Raw genomic sequence first — 17,305 nt, 5'->3', positions numbered from 1 at the left:
AGAAGTCCCAGGGTCTACCTCGCCCACAGGAATCTAAGGGATATCTGAAGTAGGAGGACCTGAACGGACAGCTGAAGCTTGAAGGGTGGGCAGAGGGAGACTGGACCGTGAATAGGGGAGGAGCCTCAGGGTGGCGTCACCACGACTGTCCTCCCAGATCGCTATGACCACTGCCTTCTGTAACGTCTAGGAACACAGTCTGTGCCCTACCCTGTCTACATCTATGGGTCTTGCAAAAGGGCTGACATCTCTGACCCAGGACAGGGAACATTGTCTGCCACCTCTGTCACATGGTCAGTTGTTTCAGGACCCAGCTTCCTGGAGGAAGATGAAGCCCTCCAAGCTTCCCCCTCCCAAAGAGCCCACACTAACAGTCCCAAGCCACGGAGCTCATGTCACCTGAGGTCTGTCTGTTGCAGGTCCCCTCTGCGGGACCTTGGCTATGCATTTTCATGGAGCTCTTGGCATGCATATGGGCTTTGCTGGGTGTCACAAGATTCAGGATGTGCCAGGTGACTGGTCCCCTTCTCCTTTTTAAAGGGACAGTGTGCCTGTGTTGTATCCATAAGAGTCAGACTGGTCCACGTGCAGAATCTCTATGCTGTCTGGTTTTCTGTTTGGGGGCCTGGAGAGGGTGCTGTCAATCAGGAGAGATGAGTGCAGGGAGGAGGCTGTGCAACTTTCACACGGGTCCCTGCCACCGGCCCAGCTGCCAATACCATTAAGCCTCAGTGATTCATTGTAGTGCGCTGTGTTATGAAAACGCAGGTCCCAGCGGCTTGTTTTGTTGGCAGGTCCTGTCGCCTCAGCAGAAAAGAACTGCTTTTGATATGGGAACAGAAACTCAGACAGCAGGAGAGCTCGGCAGTGCCTTCGGTAGGAGCAGGGATTGCGGTCCAGCTCCAGTTGTGGGAACCTGAGTCTGGCAGGAAGGCCTGCAGGGAGGGCCTGAGGAGGGGTCTTCCCACAATTGGTCTGGTGGCAGCTGCCCAGCTGGGGTGTGCCAGGCCTTCCTGCTTGGGCCTGCTTAGTGACATGCATGCTGTTGTCTTGTGTCATGGGAAATCCAGCCGACTGCAGATGTACCTGTCTGAAGTTGGGCCTTGCTGCTTCCAGAGCTCTCTGCCAGCAGGGGCAGAGTATGCCTGGGGCGGCAGGAGCTGGGCCTTCCCAAGGCTGAGCTGGTTGCTGGGACCAGTGAGTGCTCTCCTTCTCTGCACCGGTTGTTACCCTGGGTTGACCCATTAAATGACGCTCTGGCCACCTTCTCCCCATTCCCCTTTGTGCTCTCGTGATTTGAGAACTGGAATAGACAGGCCCCAGATCCAAACTGCTTTCCTGAGAAAATTTCCTTGTGCTCAGTCCTTGACTTCCTGGCGTCAGGGAGCAGAGGAAGCATGAAATGAGCATCCCGGGCCAAAGAGATGGCTCAGGGGCTACAGGGGCTTGCTACCAAGCCCGAGGACCTGAGTTTGATTCCTGGGACCCGCATGGTAGAAGAGAAATACCTCCCCGTAACTTTTCCTTGGACCTCCACGCATGCTTTGTGACACTGCTGTGTAGCAGTTTCCTCCAGAGATGAAAATTTAATTCACCAGACACTGGGTGAAGTCCCCAGGGGCTCTGTGGCTGTTACCCAACCTGAGATGGCCCAGAGTAACACGGAGCCAAGTCAGCAGTTTAGGGCTGCTGCTCTTTGCCAAGATGGCTGAGTTTGGGGTAGGAGTTGGTTTTGAATTTGCATGTCTGTGTTGAAACCCTATCTCAGGAGACATAGCCCTCCTCTCTTCTTTTTCCTCACTAAATCCAAATACATCTCCAATGTTAGCTATTTAGCTGTTTTTACGTGTGTGTGTGTGTGTGTGTGTGTGTGTGTGTGTGTATACAGGCATGTACATGCCTATTGTGTGACAAAACTTTTACTGGGGAGACGCAATATCAATGTACAATCACCCCAGACAGGAAACCATGACAGACCAAACTGTGGACACCACCAGAGTCCAGCTCCGTGAACTAATGAGCTTTATTGGGTTACTGGCAGAAATAGAGGTGAGGAGTCACTTTCAGGAGCAGAAGAGACCCAGCTGCATCCCCAAAGCCCACCCATAGGGTTACAGCTCACCAAGCTGGGAACCTGGAGCACACAGCACAGCCTGCAGGCAGCTCAGCAGGCTGGAGAGCCTTCTTTCCAGGTGCCTCCCTCCGTTGGTCTAAAGCTCTTCCAGGCAGCTCTGCTGGCTTCTGTTCCTGCCAGGCAGCTGCTCTGCTCTCAGAGTCTTCCTTGCCACTTGGCTTTGCCCCTCTGGGAGGGACTCTCAGGGGGCCTAGTGAATCTGATCAGTTTCAAGGACTTCCTGAGGCTGTTTGGAGTTGTTTCCCTTCCTGCTTAAGGAGCTTCCCTGCAGGGTGGAATGTTTTCATCTCTGGAGGAAACGGCTACACAGCAAGACTACAGAGCATGCTTGGAGGTCCCAGGAAAAGTTACCGGGAGGTATTTCCTACCATGCGGGTCCCAGGAATCCAAGGACTCAGGTCCTTGAGCCTGGTAGCAAGCCTCTATACCCCCTGAGCCATCTCTTTGGCCCTGGACACTCATTTCATGCTGAACTTCCCATGAGATCTATATTTTACCCTCTAAGCAGCCGGGGTGAGGTTGGAGCATCGTTGCCTTCACTTTGGTGCATGGGGGACCCAGAGCACAGAGAGGTGAGGAAATAAGGCCACTCAGAAGTTGGTACTTGACAGCCCAGCCCTAGACTGCACACATGGCCTCTATGGTTTGACAGGCACTTGGCTAAACCTTCTCCCTTGATTGACCCTGTTTCACAGCCAGCTTTCATGTTTCGTGTGAGCCCAGCCCAGCTGGAAAGGGCCTCTGGGAAGTGACGGCACCTGTGCGAGGTGCCTGGGTTGTGCTCAGGCTCTCGGTGGTAATGGTCCAAGAACACATCACTTTGTCCATTAGAATGAGTTTGCGTGTGGGAACAAGCCTGGTTCGTCTGAGTGTGGGCGTGGCAGTTCTGTGGTGTAGTTTTGCTGGCCAGGCTAAGACATCAGCAGCAGGGGAGCAAGCAGGAGCTGAGTAGCCAGAGTGATTTCCTGATACATCCCATGCCAGCATCACCACACTGTTGTAGTTTGGCTGTGCTGGTCACCACTCCCCAGTCCTCTGTTTGAGCACAGGCGGGAGACACAGGTACACATTCCGGATTCCACCAGAGAAGCTTGATTCACCGGTGCCTGTTCAAGGATGCAAAGCTGGCAGCCAAGCCCGGTGCTCTTTTCTTTTGCAGAGAGAGAAGTGTGTGGGTGCAGGGCCAGAGGATCACAGAAGGCAGGCTCTAGAAGGCTCTTAACTCCCACATCTTATACCATTAGCCCATTAGCTGTGGCTGGTTTGAAGCATTGGCTGCAAGCCAGTGCTCGGTCAGCCAGGTCCCCTGTAGGTTCTGGGTGTCCTTCAGCCTTGCAGCTCTGACCTACCCTCCTCCTGTGATCGTGAGCATGCAACGTGGCATACTTTCATTTAGTATGCTTCAGATAGCCTAACATTAACCTGTGTGTGTGCGCGTACATGCGTGGCAGAGTACACGTGTATGTGTGGAAGACACAAGTCAGTCTGTTGTGGTATTATCAGGAGTTAGCTGCTTTGCTTTTGGAGTCAGGGTCTCTCCCTGGGACCAACTGATCAGACTGGACTGGCTGTCCCATAGCCTTGGGACTAACTGGTCAGCCTAGACTGCCTGGCCCCTGGATCCCCAGGGCTCTTTCTTCCTTGTTCCACGTCTGCAGAGCTTGGCTTTGTCCATGGTGCTTGGGGTTGGATGAGGGTCTTTATGCTTGTGCGGCAAGCACTTTAGGAACTGAGCTTTCTCCCCAGCCCACGTTAACCTGTATTTTTAAAAATGTGTGTGTACATGTACATGTGTGTGCCTGTGTGTGCACTATGGTATGTACAGGTGGAGATCAGAGGACAGCTTGGAGTCAGTTCTCTCCACCATATGGGTCCCATGACCAAACTCAGGTCATCAGGTTTGGTGGCAAGTGCCTTTACATACTATGCCATCTTGCCAACCCATTATTAATCTTTTTAGAAAGCACAATTCAGTGGTATCTTGTGTACACACACATACACACACACACCCCGCATCCCACTTAGTCCCCAAACATTTATTGGCCTCTACAATCTGCTTTGGTCTATATGGATTCTCCCACTCTGGTCATTCCATAAGATGGAACTATAGGCTGTGTGATGGTTTGTGTCTGGCTGCTTTCACTTAGCCTAAAGTTTTCAAGGTCTAGTCACAGGGTGACATACACCAAGACACTGTTCTTTCATGGCCGAATAGCGTTCTATTGTATGTGTGAACTGCAGTTAGTAAACCTCGTCATCTGTTGATGGGCACTTGGGACCAGTGCTTCTGACAGGTGATGAATAGTCTGCCCATGCACTGGGCAAGAGGTCATTTGTCTCCCTCCTTGCTCCGTTCTGCATGGGATAAGCTGGTGCATGGACATTTGCTCCCCAGAACCTTGTCTGAAGCGCCAGATTCATTCATTTACCACCTTTGGACTTGCTGGGGCCTCTCCTCTAGAGGTCAAGGTCTTTCCAGGCTAATGAATGGTCTTGGAGCAGGAAGGCCAGGACAGGTAAGAAGTTCCTGGAGGCCACAGGAACTGAGAAGTTAAAGTTGTTGCTTTTCCCAGTGCCCTTGAGATCAGGGACTTGCCTCTCCGAGGCCTCCTGTTCAGTTCTGTGGACTGGTGCTGCGGCTGCTACCGTTTAGGATCCTTAACTAGTTTGTCCGAAGCAGCCTATTAGAAGTCTGTTTGACAGACTAGCTCAACAGAAACTCTCCAGCATCTTGAGCCTGCCACCCTGCAGTCCAGAGACCAGGAAACCTCTAGGCAAGTTGGGCATCTTTAATGTCTTCTACAAATGATGGCTGTGAAATGGGGGTTCTGAGAGCCAAGATTTTGAGGGTGAGAGTGAACTAAAGGAAATCCTTCCAGGTCACTCTGTTGAAGAAAAAAATCTTAACTGTATGTGTGACCATCCTTACAAAGAACCTAGGTATCACTCAGACGTGATAAGCATCTACAAAGGGCTGTTTATACAACTATTAACACATAAAACCAATGCAAGAGCTAAGATACGGCTAGGAAAAACAACCCGTGTGCTGGGTGTGGTTTGACCTTTGGTTGTAAATGACTATCATTGTATCTGCACTCTAGAATGGTCCAGAAGGCAGATATACATGTCTTATGACTTCTTATATGTGACATTTGAAATAGTTCATTCATATCAAGGTAGAACGAGAGTTTTCTAGAAAGTGAAAGGAGTTGGGGAGAGATGGCTCAGTGGATAAAGTACTTGCTACACTATCATGAGAACTGGAGTTCAGATCATAGTTACTCCCTGTAACCCCAGTGCGTGGGAGGTGAAGACAGGGTACTCCTGCACATTGGCTACCCTAGCCAAGTCAGTGAGGTCCAGGTTCAGTGAGAGAGACCCTGCACACACACACACACACACACACACACACAGAGAGAGAGAGAGGACATACTTGAATACATGCAAATCATAGAGCCAGTCCATTGATATGGACTGGATATTCAAGTTCGATGGTGCACTCACAGCTTTAATCCCAGCATCCGGGAGAACTGGGAATCTGTACGGTTCCCAGAGTCTACCACAGTTGATACCTCACTTTGAGAGCCCCTCCCACATACATAATTACAGGGAGCAACCATACAGCCTCTTTTGGGGGTGACTCCCACTGCTGCTGTTCTTGATCTAAGGGGTTCATGTGACTGACTGAATTCAGGGGAAGCAAAGGGGGTGTTATGCGAGGGGCCCTTCAGCCTCCTTGCTTTTTGCATGCCCTGTGCAGGGTCTCACCTCTTGTGTCTTCCCTCTGAGACACCTTCTTGAGAGCTGGGCAACCAGAGTTATCTGTGTGACTTTCCGTGAACCCCTGCACTGGGCTTTCAGGTTCCTTGATTTTAGGGATCTCTTAGTAAAGAGAGCTGGGAGGAGGCAGGACATTGCATGCATGATGCTTCTGCTGTGTGCTAGATAACCTTTTCCAAAGGTATCACCTGCCCTGGACTAGGTCTTGGGCCCCAAAAGCTGAGTTGTCTTTGCTGTAAGCCTGCAACCTATCTCAGAGCTGTGTTAACCTCTTCTTAGATCAGGCAGCCCTGGAGCCAGCCTGGTGGGGAGCCAGGCAAGAGGGAGCCTAGGGATTGTTCCCCTGGGGAGCCTTCTCACAAGGGTATAGAGGCTCTTTGGAGCCACCCAACCTACTTGGGGACTGTAGGCACTTACCTCAGTACCCCATTCCCTGCCTTCCTCTGGAGCTGGTAAGGGGATGGATGGGTAAGGGGCAGCCAGGCGTTCTCTGGGCTCCCCCTGCTTCTCTGAGGCTGGATTGGAGGCACTCAGTCCCCTCTGCACCAGCAGTAGCAGCCCAGTCTGTGACTGACTTCCCTGGGCCATATGGACCAGTAGCCCAGAGTCTAGACTGTCCCCACCACCCCTAAAGGTGCACATGACAGGGTATGGCTGCCCCTCCTGCAGCGGAGCCTCTCTGAGTGAGCCGCAGACTAGCCCTCCAGCTCTAACTAGACTACAAGCTAACTGTTATTTTAATTTTTGGTCTCTGTATGAATGTCTCCCTGGTTTCCCAGGGGCACAGTGCAACTGCTGTGAGCCCTTTCTGAAAGAGCCGTGAGTAATCTGGGTCCTTCCGTAGGAGTTTGCGGCAGGTGCGTTTTTGCTCTTTTGAGGCCAGAGGCTAGAGCTCTGGACTATGTGGGATTTTCTTTCCAAAATCGCCCATCAGAACTTCCCAGAAGGGCCTGATACTCTGATGGTTCTACTAGAGTCAGACTTAATTTTACATCCCTGCCTGAGAAGTCCCCTCAAGCGGGAGATTACAGCCACATGGCAGGAGTCCAGATGGGGATGGCAACTTCGCCCAGTCGCCCAGCTTGTTGTGCACGCCCCGAGCACTCCCTCCTAACCCATCCTAGCACCTGTGTTCACCCGGGGCGGGCGGTCAGACAGCGGCTCAGCCTGCCTGCAGAGGCTGCACTGTGGTAGAATAACAGGCGGTTCTGCCCCGGGCATATTGCTCTTGCCACACTCTAGACTGCCACTGCTGCCGTGTGTGGGGCAGGCAGGCCACAGGAGGGAGGGGCCGGTTTGATCTGCAGGTGAAAGGAGGCTTTTATAAATAGGTCACCTTGTTCCACATCCTGAATTTCATTCTTTCTCCATCTTGTGTCAAAACAATGGTTTTACTGTTCTGGGGTCAGAGGTAGTGAGGGTGAGCCGAGCTTTAGGAGGTGGGCATGTGTCTGCTTACTCCCTGGTGGCCCTCCTCTGTCCACACCCACCCACTGCCGCCGCCCCCCCCCCCACCTTGGCAGTGCCTCCTACAGTAAAAGGATGATTTTTCACAGAGGTGGAACTCTTGAGCCGAGTCATTGGAAGGTCTTTGGGGAACGGTGAGGTCTGCCCGGGCCATTCACTGAAGGGATAGGATAGGATTCCCAGTCAGTACTGGCAAGTTCTGAAATCCTGCCTGAGTCAAGTGTTGAAAGTTGTCCCCTCGGATGTCCCTCTCGTTCTTCCTCCTCCTCCTCTTTTCTAGAGTTGGTCTCTTGAGGCCAGAGCAGTCCTGGCTTTTATGAAACAGCAATATGAGGCTCGCGATGGGCAGGACATAAGTAGAGCCCACCTGGCTGAGTCGTAGGATAAAGGAGTGGCGTCGGGGCAAGTGGCACTAGACAGCTGCCGCGCTCTGGGAGGACAGAGTGAATTGGTGGCTTAGAAAGAGTGCAAGCAGCACCCTGGAGAACCCAGTTCCACGTACAGTGGCCTAGAGCTTGACCAGGATTCTTAGCCTTACCTCTGCTTTCCTGTCAGTCACAGACAGCAAGGGTCTAAAATGAACGTGTCATGAATTTGCTAGCGCTGCACCCCGGGGTGACTGCTGTAAAAATATCTGGTATCTATTCTTCTGGGTAGTTCTCTATGCCTGCAAACAGACACACACACATACGTGAAGAGATTGTTTAAATTCTGTTTCTTTGGAGATGGGAGCACGCACTGCATGTTTTATGATCTGCTTTGGAACAGCCTCACGGGACATTTTCACAGCCTGTCCCAAGCTGCCTCAGTCCCAGCCTGTCCCTCTGCCCACTGTGGACGAACTGGACTTTACACTGTGTGAGATGTCTTCACTGCGGGCTCTTTTGTATAGCCTGGTTTGAGGTGGGGGGAAAGAGGGGGGCTCACAGATGAGGCTCCTGAAAGAGTATTTGACACCTGGTTGGAGGCATGCCACCCTACACAGCCCCTGCTGAGAAGGTTGTCCATTTAGGAGTCTGTCCATCACACTAGCTGATAATTTCCTGCCAAACTCTTCTGTTCTCTGTGATTTCGTGGATAGCAACAAGGGGTCCTTGACTAAGAAGAGCACAGAAGGCTGCTGTGGGAAGCTGAGGCTTCAGGAAGTTCCTGTCTTGTTAGAGCCAAGCTGTGCGTTTGAACGGCTATCACATGCCACCTGTAATACCATCATTGGTAGGCTCCTGGTGTCCTGGGCCACTTAATCTTCCGGCATCTAGTAGGGAGTCTGTATTGAAAGCTTTGTCCCTAACTGCTGTTGCCTCTCACAGTGAACCCGGGACTGAGCAATGACCCCAACTCTGTGTGTGGCAGATATGGGGGGAGGGGTGGGAGTTCTTCCTTAGTGGAAGGCGGAAGAAATTAAAACCACAAGGTTTAGTGTGGTCTGGTGGATGCAGACACCCCTTCCTTAGCTCCTACGCTTCTGCTCTGCTTCACGCTAGCGTAAAGAAATATAGAATCTGTCTGGGGGTGTGTGTAAACAACAGGCGTGTGTGTGTGTGTGTGTGTGTGTGTGTGTGTGTGTGTGTGTGTGTGTGTAAACTGGACTCTGTATATAAACTGGCAAGTATATGTGGGCCTCTGGGTGTGTATAAACTGGTAAGCAAGTGTGTGTGTGTGTGTACGTGTGTAAACCGGCAAGTTTGAGTGCGTGTGTGCATGTGTGTGTGTGTGTGTAAACTGGCGTGTGTGTGTGTGTATAAACTGGTAAGCGTGTGTGTGTATGTGTGTGTGTAAATGGGCCTGTGTGTGTGTAAACAACAGGCGTGTGTGTGTGTGTGTGTGCGTAAACTGGCCTCTGTGTATAAACTGACAAGTATATGTGGGCCTCTGTGTGGGTAAAAACTGGTAAGCGTGTGTGTGTGTGCGCGCATGTGTAAACCGGCAAGTTTGAGTGCGTGTGTGCATGTGTGTGTGTGTAAACTGGCCTCAGTGTCGCGTATCAGCTCACAGGGCCAGTGTTTAGAGTGCAAACGCCTTTGCTCTTGATCGCCATGGTCCTGACCCTGCTTCTCACGTTGGTTTCCTTCCGTGTTTCTCTTACCCACCCCACCCTCCAGTCAGAGAGGAAGGTCTCAACATGTGCTTGGCTTTGATATTGGGAATTCCCAGGCTGTGACCAATACTGTGTCAGGTGGAGCGTGGCTTGAGCTGGGATATGAGGAGCAGAAGGGTCAGAATTGTGAAATTCTGGGATATCCCACCCATAGCCTTGGGGTCTACCCCAAGTCTGTGGCTCCCTTTTCAGTGGGCTTAAATTCAGCCACACATCCCTTACAAGAGAGTAAAATATACGGGCAATGGCGGGAGCATGCCTCACCTGCTGTGACCCGTGAGGCTACTCACATGGCATCTCCCGAGTGGTCATCCAGGTAGCTTTCGTGGCCCACAGCTCCTGTCCCTGGTCTTGACTCCAGAGGAAGGAGTTCTCTTCTGTGACTCAGGACACTCTCACTGTGTTGTGCGAAGAGTATTCTTTCTCTCGTGCGCAGCCTGCTCGCCCTCTGGTGATGGTTTCCCTGCTGTCCTTGGTTGATCTTTAATCTGATTTTACGTGGAGAAAAACATTGCCAGGAGAATGACTGGCCATGTTCCCCGCTGCCCAGTAAGAGTGACAGATCTGTAGTTAGAGCTCCTACATACACACAACACAAGCACACACTCACAGATGTGCACACTCCCTTGGCTGGGATGGGGTAACGACATGGAGTGTCTCCTCCTCTGCTCTCTCTCAGGGGTGTCCCTGGTCCTTGGGAATCACCAGCACTGTAATTGTCTGACAACTGGCCGGTACTGTCCTGAGGACTAAGCACAGTAGGATGTGTTCATTATTTGGGGTGGCCAGAGTTTCGTAGGGTGAGAGGGGTCCCAGCTAGGACTTTGTTTGGGAGTTGGCTGGCCATGACGATGGCCAGCAGGTGCTGTGTGAAGGGCGTGGTGGTGAATGCCGGAGTTTCCTTTCTGAGCAGGTGAATTGCTAAGGGACTCAAGTAGGTGTCCAATTTCCAGGCTTCTGTCCTGGCTCCTTGCCTGGCTGACCATTACCATCGCTACACTCAGTGGCGCCCACGTACGTACAGCATGCATGCCTGTCTGTGGAGGCATCCATGGCTGCCGTGAGTGGCGGAACGAGGTGATGGCTGTCCAGCCCTTCAGCCCTCTACTCAGCCGACAGGAAACACATACCCATTCCCTTCCCTCCCTTCACGGTCTGGCGTCTCCTGGGTAGGGACGAGGGCTGAGTCCTCCCACTTCATAGAGGTCTGCCATCTCTCTTGGTAACCTTAGGCACTCATGTGGCACACTTGAACCCCTTGAGCTTCTGCTTTGTTCCTAGAACAGTAGGAAATGGGGGTGACCTAGAGCCGGCACCTGTACCGGCTCCCCACTTCCTACCAATAGTACCCACTGCTGGAGTCTCTGCTGGCTCAATGAAGCCTGTCTCATCCACTGTCAATCACAGCTCTGCAGACCCACCCATGTTCCTGTCACTCAGCACCCATGGATGCCACACACCCACCCCATCCCGAGCTCCATGTCCAGGTGCTTTGGGGAGCAGGTCAGCAGGTTTTCACAGCTTCGTAAGTGGGGTCAGTCAGAAAACTGTGGCCGTGGGGTAAATCCAGCTCTTTGTTTTCTTAGAGTTTTATTGGGACATAGACACACCCATTTATTTACACACTGTCTGAAAAGCCTAAAATGTTTACCATCTGGCCATTCACAAACCAGGCCCACTGAACCTGGCTCAGTAGAGTCCTTCATCTTAGTCCTCTGTAGGATGGCATTCCAGTGCCCAGATCATGGCCTGAGGCAGGGTCCATCTGTTGGGCCCAGGTGCGGTAACCAGGAAGAGCGACTCACAGTGATCTTTGTTCAGTGAATGAGCACATTCTAGAACATCAAAAGGAATATGCCAGTTGTGCCAGGCCCTCTCTCGGACATTGTCTCCATGGAGTTTCAGAAAAGCATGTGACACACAGATGACATTCACGTTATAAATGAACAAATGGGAAATTGGCAAAACCAAGGGTGAATCTTAGCTGGTATATTCAAGGCACAGTCATCCTGAGTGAGTTTGGGAGCCTTGGAGACGGGCCGGGGACATGTCCTTCAGGCCACAGCCCAGGGAAAGGTGAGAATGGAAGGGTACATCTGCCTGGAGTGTTTTTCAAAGTTATGTATATGTGTGTGGGGCTGGGAATGTGCACGTGAGTGCAGGTCCCCACGGAGGCCAGAGGTACCAGGCTGGCACCGCAGTCAGTTGTGAACTGCCTGGCGTGGGTGCTGGGAGTGGAACTTGGGTCCTCTGTAAGAACAGTGTGTACTTTTAACCTTTGAACCATCTTCCCAGCTCCCTGCATGGGCAGTTTTAAAGTAGCTGAGAGAAGGGAAGCCGGATGGCTTTGGCACCCTTGTGTAGGCTAGGAGGTGGCTAGCTATGCACAATAGGACAGTGTCATCTTCAGCCAACAACCTGGACACACAGGAAAGATGAGTCAGGAGTGACTCGAGCATTGCCATGGCAACTGACCACGTAGAAGGTGACTCAGATGACGGGATGGTGGCACATGTACAGCAGAGGGTTTGGACCGTGTCCTCTAGCCTGCCCTTTCGCAGGGTCATTTCACAATACTGTGGATACTTTCCCCGGTGTTACCCTCTCCAGTTCCTCCTTCCCACACCTTCCCTCCCACGGACACACACCTTCACAGCCGTTCCGTGCCTGGGGCTCTCACCCTTCCCACAGCTCAGCACGGCGTGGCTGGTAGTGGACTCAATGGGCCCTACACAGACCTTTGGTAACGTCTCAGTAGAGGAGCATGTGGGACTGACCTGGACAGATTGTGGACGCTCCACCCTCGGGTCACTCTTTCGATTGTTCATCTAAGGCTGTCAGGACATCCTTTCTCATCCTTGCTGCATGCTTGCCTGCTGCGGCCTTTGCAAAACTTCATTCAGAAGAGACAGAGTAAGAGCCATAATCTCGCTGGGGACTGGCAGGCTGTGGGCTGGCCTGTTTTTATACATAAAGCTTTATTGGAATGCAGCCATGGACATTAGTTTGCCTGCCTTTCATAGGTGCTTTTGTGCTCTGATGAAGTTGAACAGCTGTAGTCTGTCCCACAAAGCCCAAGACAGTTAGCATGGAGCCTTTACACAGAAAATTTGCCATTTCTGGTTATTTTCACTTGATCTCTACTGCTATGATAAAACACTCGGACCAGAAGCAATTTAGGTGAGGAAAGCTCTGTCACTGAGGAATGTCAGGGCCGTAACTCAAGGAGTTTAAAGCAAAAAACCACAGATGAACGATGGAGCCAGCAATGTGAGACCCTGAGTCATTTAAAGTCTTTAAAAGGTCTGATGATATCGTCCAGTGGCAGAAGTCTTGCCTAGCGTGTACAAAGCATGGGATTTGTTGTCCTTGTATTTGTTTAGTTTTTTGGGTTTTTTTTTCCAAGACAGGGATTATCTATGTGACAGCCCTGGCTGTCCTAAAACTCACACTGTAGACCAGGCTGGCCTCAAACTCACAGCGATCCACCTGCCTCTGCCTCCCTAGTGCTGGGATCAGAGGCTACAAAGCAATAGGTTTATCCCCTGGTATCACAAAGAAAGATGAAAGAAATGAGGATTATTGTACCTAGACATTCTGTGAAGTAGGGTCACAGAATCCACGGGGCTTTGTGGAACCGGCGTAGTCCTCAGCTGCAAAGGGACATTTCGGGTCTAAGTAGATTTGGGCACAGGTCCTGCCTTGTCCCTGTAGAGATGTCTGTGTCCTTGGGATTGGGAGCTAGGGTGGGGTGTGCCGTGTGCTCTCTCTGGCACTAAGAAGGAATGACAGCCACAGGATAAGCACAGTGGGCAGACGTGTCCACCTAGATCCATCCCCTGGGACTGAGCCTCCAGGAGACCTCTCCTCCCTGAAGGCAACATTCTCATGGCGGTCTTTCCCAGCTAAGAGGACAGCGGCTTATGCTGGTCCCATAGTAGACCTGTCCCACCTCCTAGACCTGTGCTCACTGACGAGGACCAGTGCTTTCTGGTCCCCAGATGCTCAACCTGGCGCCCCGCAGCCTTCTCACACTAGACTCCTTCCCACTTCTTTCATCTGCTTTATTCGGGTGTCCTAGAGCCCCTTGGGACAGGTGACTCAGCATGACCCTGTTTCCCAACAGCCGAGTCTCAGTGGCCCTCACCCATCTTGGCTGATGCTCATTCTGTTAGATTATGGAGCCAGGAGGCTGCCCTCATTATCCTGTTGTTCATAGGCTCCTCTTCAAAGTGGGGAGCAGAAGTCCCTTCTGGAGGCCGAGGAGGGTTCTGTGGGTTTGTAAATATATGTGCAGTGTGTGTGTGTGTGTGTGTGTGTATGTACGTACCTGTGTTTTGAGACTGGAGGATGGCAGTGGGTTCTTTCTCACCTCTCCACCTTGTATGTTGAGGGTGTGCAGTGTGTGTGTGTGTGTGTGTGTGTGTGTGTGTGTACCTGTGTTTCGAGACTGGAGGATGGCAGTGGGTTCTTTCTCACCTCTCCATCTTGTATATGTTTCTCTGAATTCACTGCTTTAGCTAGTGATCCAGCCAGCTTGCTCTGGAGGGAGCCTGTCTCCACTTCCAGGTGCACCAAGGTCATGGGGAGGGGCTGCCACAACCACCCAGCTCCTAAGTAGGCTCTGAGGATCTGAACTCTGGTCCTCAAACTTGCGAGGCAGGCCCTTTAGCCTCTGAGCCATCTTTCCAATCCTCCAGGTTTGGGCGGCAAAGAGCACCTGGTCATGAGGAGGACCCAGGAATGCAACTGCTTTGCTGTCTTCCCTGATACCAAGCTGCGCAGGGACACCAGCTCTGCTCTTAGCCTCCTCCTCCTCTCAGTCACCACTAGAGATCGAGTAGACAGATGTTGTGAGGGCTCCCCTCGGTCCCACTTCCCCATCGTTGTTAACAGACCCTGGAGATGATGAAGTCAGAAAAGAAAGAGGCAGTGTGCAGTTAGGCCCCTGCCACAGCATCCCTGTTACCGTGCTGTAGCAGGGAGACCCAAGCGTGAAGCATTGCCCTCTAGGTGAAGGCTGACTTCTAACAAAGCTGTTGACCATCTGCAAGTTAGCCCAGAACCACGTGTGGGTGAGTGGATGAGCCTTGCCCTTCCATGTCCAACCGAGTCCAGGGCCCAGCCGAGGGCCTTGAGGAAAGCCTTGTTGATGGTGCTAGTCTGGGTAGGGTATGGACCTCTGGGCCTTAGCGCCTGGCCCAGTGAGTATGTGCACGCAGTTTCTCAGCCGACCTGCTGTCTGCGTCGGGATTTCCTCCCTATCAGAGATGACTCCGCTGGAGAAGAGGGGAGGGTGCGCTCGGTGTCCTCATCTGCCTGTGCCACACTGTGGGTTCCACACAGGGAAGCAAAGCTGTGCATGCCCTCGTCCTGACCGGGTTGAGGCTTACTCCAGCATCTGTGTCACCACTTTGGCCTTCTGGCTGTGAGACACCACCTAGAAGCCCCAGTGGTGTCTCAGACTGACCCAGCACACGGAGTGCAGGTTCCAGTCCCCAAGCCCACCTCTACCTCTCCACACAGGCTGTGAGGCAGATGGCCCCTTTTCCTTTGTGACAATATAGCCACAGGGACGGGGGCATTTCATTCTGCACCAGGGTTCCAAGCTGCTGAGACGAATTGGTGTGTGTAACTCTGCGTTCCTCTTTAATCTTTCCCCTTCTGCACCCCACTCACCCACTCTCCTGTTTTTCTTTCCATCCATTAGGCAATACTGAATGCTTCACAACCTTCGGAGATCGCCTAGCAACCGTCCTTAGGAATTCTGTCCGGCCCTGATCTGGAGTCAAGGCCCCAAGATTGATGAGTTTGCCTTGGGAGTCAGTGAAAAGGTGAAACCAAAGGTCAACATGGGTCAGAAGGTCACGGGAGGGATCAAGACTGTGGACATGCGGGACCCCACATACCGACCCCTGAAGCAGGAGCTCCAGGGTCTGGATTACTGCAAGCCCACCCGGCTGGACCTGCTGCTCGATATGCCCCCCGTGTCCTATGATGTCCAGCTGCTCCACTCCTGGAACAATAATGACCGTTCACTCAATGTCTTCGTGAAGGAAGATGACAAGTTGATCTTTCACCGGCATCCGGTGGCCCAGAGCACAGACGCTATCAGGGGCAAAATTGGGTACACGCGTGGACTGCATGTGTGGCAGATCACATGGGCCATGAGGCAGCGAGGCACGCATGCTGTGGTGGGGGTGGCCACAGCGGACGCCCCTCTGCACTCTGTTGGGTACACAACCCTCATAGGAAATAACCACGAGTCCTGGGGCTGGGACTTGGGGCGAAACCGTCTCTACCATGATGGCAAGAACCAGCCAAGTAAAACGTACCCAGCCTTTCTGGGGCCGGATGAGACGTTCATTGTCCCTGACTCCTTTCTTGTGGCCCTGGACATGGATGATGGGACCCTGAGTTTCATTGTGGATGGACAGTACATGGGAGTGGCTTTTCGGGGACTTAAGGGTAAAAAACTGTATCCTGTAGTGAGCGCCGTCTGGGGCCACTGTGAGATCCGCATGCGCTACTTGAACGGACTTGATCGTAAGTGTTCCCTGCCTTGTCTAAAGCGGTGTCCTCCCACACATCCCTGTGGTCCTGGCTAGTTATGGAGTTATTGGACTTAGAATGTCTTCAAATCAATAGCCCAGTGTTTGTGAATCCACACAGGCTGTGTGTCTTAGTTTCTATTGCTGTGAAGAAACACCAGGACCACAGCAACTCTTGGAAAGGAAACATTTAACTGGGGTGGCTCACTTACAGTTTCAGAGGTTCCGTCCATTATAATCATGGTGGGGAGCATGGCAGTGTAGGCAGACATGGTGCTGGAGGGAACAGCTGAGAGTCCTACATCTTACAGGCAGCAAGAAGTCTGGGTGGTGTCCTGAGTATTGGAAAACCAAAGCCCACCCTCACAGTGACACCCTTCCTCCAACAAGGCCATACACACTCCAACAAAGCTACACCTCCTAATACTGCCTCTTTCTATAACATTATGGGCACCAAATACATTCAAACACCACACCATTCTTGACCTATGTCTGACTAAATGGGAAATTCTGTCCAGAGCCTGCTGAAGTACCTGGCAGTGCTTCATGAATAAGCAGAGGATGGCTGGATGGACAGATGGACGAATGGATGGATGCATGGATGATGGAGCGGTCAGATGAATGGATGAATAGGTCATGGTGTAGTGAGCAGATAAATAGATGAACGGTTTTTATTATTCTCTGATTAACATGCTTCCAGCCTTGAACTGTAGTTTTCCATATTCTAGCCCAGTAGCCGGTGTCACCAAGGTGAGCTTTGTAGCCTTGGGGATGCTCTGGCTTCTTAGATAAGTGAAAGCCAAGGACCTTTTTCAGTCATGACCCAGATTCTGAGTTTCTCTCCCAGAGCTCGACACTCCTTTGCACGGAAGTCCTGAGAAAGACTTGCTTAGTCTCAGAGTGGGGACTGCGCTGAGTCAGCAGTGACTTCTGCCTGTCCTTTTGGAAAGGGGTGTGGCCTTCCTCTGTGCTGAAGTAGCTTGCATGCAGCAGCATGAAATAGCTATGCTGGTGGCAGCAGGTGCGGGTCTGTAATGGCACAGCATGGGTAGGACCCGGAGCTGTGTTAACTGGGGTCCTGGTGCTCCAGAGCCACCTACCTCAGGCCAAGCCCCCTCTCTGGGAGCTCACTTCCTACAGGGTTGTCTCCTGTGGTCTGTGTGTTTCATCTCCAGAAGGGGTGAGCCAGAAAGCGCCAACCACCCATGGCTGGTTTTAAGGCAGATTTGCCCGACCCTTCAATTGCTAGCCCCAGCCTGTGGTGAGTGATAGGTG

At 52.1% G+C, this 17,305-nt stretch overlaps 1 protein-coding gene across 4 annotated transcripts in view; it reads left to right on the top strand.

Moving 5' to 3' along the window:
* Spsb1 (splA/ryanodine receptor domain and SOCS box containing 1) overlaps window positions 1–17,305 on the top strand; it is a 73,055-nt gene that overhangs the window by 46,299 nt on the left and 9,451 nt on the right. For all 4 annotated transcript variants that reach the window (XM_075946289.1, XM_075946287.1, XM_075946288.1 and 1 more), the window contains one exon: window positions 15,190–16,025. In XM_075946289.1, the coding sequence (XP_075802404.1) occupies window positions 15,332–16,025 (694 nt within the window). In that variant the 5' untranslated portion in view covers window positions 15,190–15,331. The remainder of the gene's footprint in view (window positions 1–15,189; window positions 16,026–17,305) is intronic.

Source organism: Microtus pennsylvanicus, chromosome 13, assembly GCF_037038515.1.
Source record: "Microtus pennsylvanicus isolate mMicPen1 chromosome 13, mMicPen1.hap1, whole genome shotgun sequence".
NCBI lineage: Eukaryota > Metazoa > Chordata > Mammalia > Rodentia > Cricetidae > Microtus > Microtus pennsylvanicus.
The sequence above is the reverse complement of the archived record's forward strand: the minus strand, read 5'-3'. Positions and strand labels throughout refer to the sequence as shown.